At 39.3% G+C, this 7,310-nt stretch overlaps 2 protein-coding genes across 7 annotated transcripts in view; both read right to left on the bottom strand.

Moving 5' to 3' along the window:
* LOC107700405 (uncharacterized) overlaps positions 1-5,326 on the bottom strand; it is an 8,541-nt gene extending 3,215 nt beyond the window's left edge. The window contains exons 1-12 of one of the 4 annotated variants that reach the window (XM_016502043.1): positions 5,072-5,326; positions 4,875-4,996; positions 4,316-4,406; positions 3,104-3,183; positions 2,957-3,001; positions 2,806-2,840; positions 2,485-2,636; positions 2,316-2,394; positions 2,042-2,203; positions 1,885-1,965; positions 1,434-1,765; positions 1,175-1,287 (exon numbers count right to left, since the gene is read on the bottom strand). In XM_016502043.1, coding sequence (XP_016357529.1) covers positions 1,175-1,287; positions 1,434-1,765; positions 1,885-1,965; positions 2,042-2,203; positions 2,316-2,394; positions 2,485-2,636; positions 2,806-2,840; positions 2,957-3,001; positions 3,104-3,183; positions 4,316-4,406; positions 4,875-4,996; positions 5,072-5,191 — 1,412 coding nt within the window. In that variant the 5' untranslated portion in view covers positions 5,192-5,326. Of the gene's footprint in view, positions 1-1,174; positions 1,288-1,433; positions 1,766-1,857; positions 1,966-2,041; positions 2,204-2,315; positions 2,395-2,484; positions 2,637-2,805; positions 2,841-2,956; positions 3,002-3,103; positions 3,184-4,315; positions 4,407-4,874; positions 4,997-5,071 lie in introns of all 4 variants that reach the window. The other 3 variants (XM_016502041.1, XM_016502044.1, XM_016502045.1) reach the window with 3 other exon arrangements.
* Positions 5,327-5,411: 85 nt separating this feature from the next.
* LOC107700404 (inactive serine/threonine-protein kinase VRK3-like) overlaps positions 5,412-7,310 on the bottom strand; it is an 8,720-nt gene continuing 6,821 nt past the window's right edge. Inside the window, exons 15-16 of one of the 3 annotated variants that reach the window (XM_016502038.1) lie at positions 6,190-6,326; positions 5,412-5,845 (exon numbers count right to left, since the gene is read on the bottom strand). In XM_016502038.1, the coding sequence (XP_016357524.1) occupies positions 5,834-5,845; positions 6,190-6,326 (149 nt within the window). In that variant the 3' untranslated portion in view covers positions 5,412-5,833. Of the gene's footprint in view, positions 5,846-6,189; positions 6,327-6,529; positions 6,726-6,752; positions 6,841-7,310 lie in introns of those variants that run through there. The other 2 variants (XM_016502039.1, XM_016502040.1) reach the window with 2 other exon arrangements.

Below are 7,310 nucleotides of genomic sequence, written 5' to 3'. Positions count from 1 at the left end.
GTAAGGAAACTTTGCTTCCTTTGCTCCTGTTAACAAACGTTGGTTTTCACGAGACTCACCGGCGCATGCGCAATGCTGACCTCATACGTCATCAGCCCGTAGCTGCTTCCGTTTACAACTGTTGGTGCAAGCTAAATGAAAGTGATTATTACGTTTTGAATATGGATATTTTTTGTACAAAAACGCATCGATTCACTACAGGAGGCCTTTGTTCACCCCCCCGGAGCCGTGTGAGACACTTTTTATTATGGATGGATGCGCTTTATTTCACTTCTTTTGGACTGATGCACTGCAACACCCGCTGACTGCCATTAAACAGCTTGAAAGATCAATGTCAATTTTTAATATAACTCCGATTTAATTAATCTGAAAGAAGGAAGTCATATACGCCTAGGATGGCTTGAGGGTGAGTAAATAATGGGCTAATATAAATTTTTAGGTGAACTATCCCTTTAAAATAATTACAATTTAAAATAACTATTTTCTATATTTAATATATTTTTAATTCCTGTCATTCAAAGCTGAATTTTCAGCAGCCAGTACTTCAATCTTCAGGGTTACATGATCCTTGAGAAACCATTCTAATATGCTTATTTGCTGCTTGAGAAACATTTCATTATTTTCTAAGTTATCAAACAGGGATTGTGTGCACTCAAAAAGAACAATGAGTTATCAGGTGCGTAGAGCAAAAGGGAGAAAGTTTTAGTCCAACAAGTCGCTGAATTTGTCCGCGCACTGAAAATTTTTTCCAATCAGACCAAAAAAGGTCTCTCAAAAATTTAATTTTTCACAATGCACTGAGTTTTGCTCATGCACTGAAGAAAGCATGGGCTGAAACGTCTGCTCTTTGGTCTGTTTTTAATACACTTTCCACTTTTGTCACTTTTGCATATGGATAATAAAAACGACATTTTTGGTCTGATTGGAAAAAAATTTCAGTGTGCGGACAAATTCAGCGACTTGTTGGATTATTTTCGAACTTAAAAACTTAAGTTGCTGCTTAATATTTTTGTGGAAAGTTTGGAGTCAGTAATATATATACGTCCAAAATTTTGACTGGTATTGTGTAATTACAGTAATACAAAACTGTGAAACAAAGTTCTTAGATAATAGGCCATCACATTACAAGTGTATTATAATCAGCATGTCTCAGTGGGGAACACATCATACTCACTGGAAATGGCTGAGGGCTGTGGCAACCTGAGGCTGTGGATGATACAAATAGGAAAAAGGCATTCCATCTGAGTGCGCCTGCAACAGGGAAGCTGGGACAATGTAGCAACATTTCTGATGCAATGCACAAATAGATTAGGATTAGATATATTCTTAATTTGGTTAGTCCCACAGAAAGCATTAATCATATTATATTACACAATCAGCCACACTGCCCTGCTCGGACACAGCAAAATATCTTTAATATCATTTACACTCACTTTCCTGGCTTTGGTGGGTGGAGAAGCTGAGGGCACTGGCCCGACAGGTGGAGACGCTAAGGGCCTCTGTTCAGAGGGTGGGGCTGTATTATGGACGAGCCACGAGGGAGGACTCAGCGCACAGTCTTTGTCTTGCTCCTGACTGGGGTCTCTGGAAGACTTATCGCTCGAGTGGGAAGGACTAAACTGAGTCGGTTTTGGTCTCTGACTGAGCGTAATGCCATCCACTGACATCCCTCCTGAGATCTGCTTTGAGAACTGGGCTTGGGTGCTTGTTGCTATAGGCAGCGGGGGGACTTCCTTTAAAAGCGATTGACTTTCATGTTCTGGGTCTGTATCAGCACAGTAATGATTGAAATTATTAGTGCACAATTACAATGATGCCCTGTTATTTTAATAAATATTTGTATGAACAGGAAATTACCATTTGAGTCTGAGGTGGAACGTCTACCTAATAGAGCCGGCTCTTGTGTGAACATATCCCATGGGCTCTCTCCATCCCCAGACAGCTCCCCCATTCCACACAAAACCTCTGGGAGATGAAGGGATGAGATTAATAACACATCATCCACATGCAACAGTACTGACTTTCTTTTGTAAAATCTCACCTGGTCTTGTGTGTACCAGAGTAGACTGTCCTTCATCTGGACATGAGACACTTATACCGTCCTGAGCAGCCATTGTTTTGTTTGCACTCGACGCGCTGGTTGGATGTGATTCTACAGGGGGCGGGGCCAAGTCATTTGGTGTCTCACTCTCACTATGTGCAACTGCACACACGAGACAAAAACACATATGCACAGTGCGCCACATGCAGGAAATCTGGTTGAATGTCCAAAGGGTTGTCATGAAAAAAGCAATTAATTAGATAGCAGACAGTACTGGGATCAGCTGTCATCAGCTCCCTCTGTTCCACCGGGATGAGAAGAAAAGGCACGGGGACAATGAACTGCTCCTGTCCCTGGAAAACACACACACACAAACCCATATGCAATGATAATTTGTCTGGTCCACAGCTGGTGCCTTTAAGTTGCCAAGGAAGCAGCTTTACCCTCCAGTGAAGCCTCTCTCGGTGCCAGTGAGTTGGTGTCGCCGCACTTGGACAATATGTTGCAGACATGGTTATTTTCTCCGTTGCATCATTCAGAATATTTATTATAATGTCATTGTGCCACACGTCCAATAGAGATGAGAGTGAGACCCCTGGTAAATTAGGTACATAACGCAGGTGTTTATCATTTTTGTGAAGCGGAACATGTCTTCGCTTTATAAATGGTATTGAGAATCCAAATTACAGTCATTCAATGCAAGAGGTGTGTGTATATGCAATCTATACAAAGAAACAAAGAGAAAGAGTGTGTGTGATACTTACCAGAGGCTGAACTGACTGAACCCTCCCTGCGGGATCTGAAAGAGAGCAATACAATTAACACAAACCGTTAAACACATCATCTTAAAAACACACATTGCAGTTCTGTGCGTGATGTACGTGTTCACACAGACTATAAATAAGGTAAACACACCTCCACGTCTTTATGATCTGATCTCTGACTGATTGGATAGTTGTACTGAAAGATAGTGAAAGATAGGTAGATTAACAAAGGTTAATTGATAATGATTTAGTGCATTAGACGCATCATTGTGCACGCTTAGAGAGATCAATGACTTGCCAGCTGGGGGGGTGTTGGTGCTTTGAGGAGATGCATATGATGTTCATTTGATTGACTTTCAAGTAAAACTGGCAAGATGCCTGAAAACAAACAAACAAACAAACAAAGAAAAAAGAAATGAACCATACAAACATGTATTTAAAGGTGCAGCCATATTAGCAAAGGTTTGGCAAAATTTTGCGAACAAAATGGTCCATCATCAATAATGTAGCTTTGTATGAAGCACAGCTTACACAAGTCATTTTTAAACAAGAAGATTTCTGTTGGTCAATATGGCGAATCTGTGTGACCAATTTGAAACCATTGTGAAATCTGAATTCCCAACTATGCAGATTCCTATTGAAATGACTGCATTTCACCTGCAAAAATGTGCCTGAACAATGTTAAATGTAACTGCACCTTAACACATACACAATTTCTTTGTTTGGAATTCACAAGCCAACACCACTCAAATAACCTTCTTCAGTTTCATTTGGTAGTATCAGTTTTTGTTTTAATGTGCTTTAATGCAGGTTTTTCAATTCAGCAGCCAAAGGATTTAAGATGAGGATTTTGTTTTTAATATTGTAAAAATCACTATTTCTACCCAATAAAATATATTAGAAAAACATATATTCCTCTTTTTTTTTGCATTTTGCAAGTTTATTTGGATAGCGCACTACAGAGCAGACAGGAAGTAATATGGAATTATATGGAAGAAAGAGGTGTGACCATGAGCCAGGACTCTTAATTTCTACTTAATTTTAAGATTAAGTATGAATTTACATGAGGTTTCTAGACCGGACAAGTAAAAAAAAAAAAACATACATTATTAAACTATTTTCAAACACAGATACTGCCATGAAGCAGAAATTCAGCTAAATGCTTTACAAACCCTCCCACATTAAAAATTATTAAGTTAAATTAAAATTTAACTCTAAAAATCAACAAAAAAATATTTTAACATTTCTGCAACATAAGCAAAATTATAAGTATTTAACGGCATTAATAGGACACAATATTAACGTTTAGGCCACTGCATGAATTATAGGCCATATTTATGAAATATATTTTAGTGTGACCCTGCTCTGTCTCTATCCAATAGCTGCTTGGTTTGAAAAAGGCCACTGCTATATTGGCATGACATTTTTTCCCCAATTAGTAATGCCACAGCACTGAAATGAAAAAGTTTAGAGTTTGGGATAAAAAAAAAATTGCATACATATAACATACCAGATCAGGGTTCATGTCGAATTTCAGCTCAAAGCTGCATACATATACTATAGCATTGTGCAGGCCAGTGAAAGACTCCATCTCCTCCGAGCTGAAGAAACATTGAACAAAACTCTGACAGTCACGTTTGAGTTTGATTTAATTACCATCATTACACTAAACTAAAAGTAGTGCCTGTTGTTCTCTAAAATTCACTCATGCAAGTGCAAAATTCAAGGCAACAGTTGCTTCAATGCAGCCCTTGTAAAAGCTAGATTATATATGAAGGTAGAATGACTTCAAAAAGATTTGCATACGCAGGGTAAGACACGATTTACACCTTTACAAAGCTTCTCTTGCGCATGCAAATTTAAGTTACGCTTAGGCTACAGTCTTATGTACACTTCCACAACTCTTACCCTGCGTATGCAAATCTGTTTGACGTCATTCTACCTTCATAATTATACTTCTTGTTATTTCAGCGTGATTTTGACTGGGCCCGACTATCCAGAAGAGTTAAGAGATAAAAACAGGGGCTGTGTAGTGAGTGGTGTGTCATAACAGAGGTTTAATCCCTCACTCCTGCAGACGCTCCCATCCGGCGTCGCTCAGCACCGCGGGAATGACAGCGCTCCCATCGGACATGAACAGCATACAGGCATCTGTGTGCTCCATCCGCTGCGAGTCTGAGATATCACACACCTAACAAACACACACCCGCACTTTAGTACTCACACGACACTCTACAGAGATGATCACACATATACGACTACTTACGCCGACAACGTTTGCTTTCACAGTCGTTTCACACTGGCTTTGGCCGTAGTTTTGGATGAGTTTCTCGATCCACGGCTCCAGCTCAGCCATTCGGCGACGTTTAATCTTTGGTGGATTCATGGTGTGTATCTGTTACTGTCCACTTGTGTAAATACGATAAACGAGTTTATCAAAGCGTTAAAGTCTTCGCGCCTCCTTATTGAACATTGATGCTATATTTTCGTTCCGTGTAGAAAAATACACCTGGCGATTTGAGTTCCGCTACAGTCATATACATTTGAATCGTTGGTACCCCCTTGCGGTAACAATAATCATAAATAACAAAGATAAGTACATTTTGGGGTACTGTTGTTTATTTTCAGTAAGGCACAATACAACTTATGAAAAAGAAAAATACGAAAAAGAATTCCCTTTATAACATGAACATGTCCTTTTCCACAAACAAAACCTTTACTTCCACCGATGGCATGTAATGTCATGTAATGGTTGTATCAAGACCAGGACGAAATGATTTGTTGTTTAAAAAAAAACACAAAAAAGTAGAGTCACCCTTAAAACTAAACAATGTTTTAAACATTTTATTAAAAAAATTCTAATACATCACAGTGATTAAAACTCAACCTATGAGAGAAAACATGCAAATTCTGCACAGCAATATCATTGTAAAAACGGCAATAAAAGTTGATTTTAAAAACATAAAAGCTTTCTTAAACATTCCATAAAACAATTAAATCCACATTCCACACCTGCTAACTCTTGTGATTATGGTTTCACCTGTAAATAAAAAAACAAAACAAGTGAGATTGAGATTCACATGCTGTGAATGCTTCACATGCTGTTGTCACGTTCATGAATACAAGTAGCCTACTTAAAGGTTGCACATGAACAATATATTTTTTAAAGCTACCTTGTTAGCTGTTGCAGTTTTGCATTAAATACATGAGAGGACACTGGAGGACTATGTTACCTAGTCTTGCTGACCATAAAGCACTTGAAAGTGATACTCATAAATACGTCCTCAAAATTGGAAAGAAGGATCTTCCAAACAACATGTAAAGGCATCATAATATGCAGACAGTATATAGGAATAGTCGTTTAAATATAGGAATATGTGTTACCTGCAGATTCAGTGATTCATTCAGACTCCCACCCATCTTCTGTAAGCTCTCGTGAAGTCCAGCTTTCAGAAGTGTGTAATCTGGTTTTTCAGTATACTGCAGGCTCATCACGTTAGTCAGGTAATCTTGTAATGCTCCTAAATTAAAAAAATAAATACACACTCCTGAACAAAATCTTAAGACCGGGGGAAATATTACAAGTATTCGCATTTCGTGCTGGTGGATCATATCCAGGTTGTAAGTACTGCTTCAAAATGCCAAAAGAATAAACAGGAGCAAGAGACAAAAAATAGAGAGTAGGCAATTTATTGAAAACTGCATTTAAACTCAAACAGGCTGTTCATCATCTGATCAAAAGTTTAAGACCATAGCTTTAAAAAGTTAAAATCTGCGCAAAAATATGGCTTTCATGTCATTGTCCTTCAGGCAGTCACACTGTCATGATCTCCTGATGGCAAAGGCAAAAATGATTTCCGTCTTTGAACGTGGCAGGATTGTTGAGCTGCACAAGCAAGGGCTCTCGCAACGCGCCATCGCTGCAGAGGTTGGATGCAGTAAGACAGTCATTGGATATGACAGACAGCCGATCCTCGACCCAAAATTAAGGCCCTTACTGATGCTGACTGCAGCCCAATAACCATAAGACGGCATCTGCGAGAGAAGGACTTAAAGGGGTCATATGATGCTTTTTTAAAGATCATTTGGTGTATTTGGTGTAACAGAATATGTTGACATGCTTTAATGTTCAAAAAACACATTATTTTTCAAATACTGTACATTATTGTAGGTCCTCTATGCCCCGCCTCTCTCAAACGCTTCATTTTCTACAAAGCCCCCTCCTTCCGACAAGCGCAGTCTGCTCTGATTGGCCAGCTGACCCAGTGCATTGTGATTGGCCGAACACCGCAAGCACGCGTTGGAAATGTAACGCCCCTTACCATAATCACGAGCTTCAGCTTTCAAAATAAATGTAAAGACAGAGCCTGAAAGGGGAACAGAGTCGCGTGACAGACACAGTGATGAAGCTGGTATGTGTTTGCAGTACACAAGCCACGGTTAAGACAGCTGACTCCACTGTGATGTGACCCTGTCTCTCTCTCTCTCTCTCACACGCACGCACG

Source organism: Sinocyclocheilus anshuiensis, unplaced genomic scaffold (genome assembly GCF_001515605.1).
Source record: "Sinocyclocheilus anshuiensis isolate Anshui unplaced genomic scaffold, SAMN03320099.WGS_v1.1 scaffold154, whole genome shotgun sequence".
In the NCBI taxonomy this organism is placed as follows: Eukaryota; Metazoa; Chordata; class Actinopteri; order Cypriniformes; family Cyprinidae; genus Sinocyclocheilus; species Sinocyclocheilus anshuiensis.
This window is presented reverse-complemented; position numbering and strand designations above follow the sequence as displayed.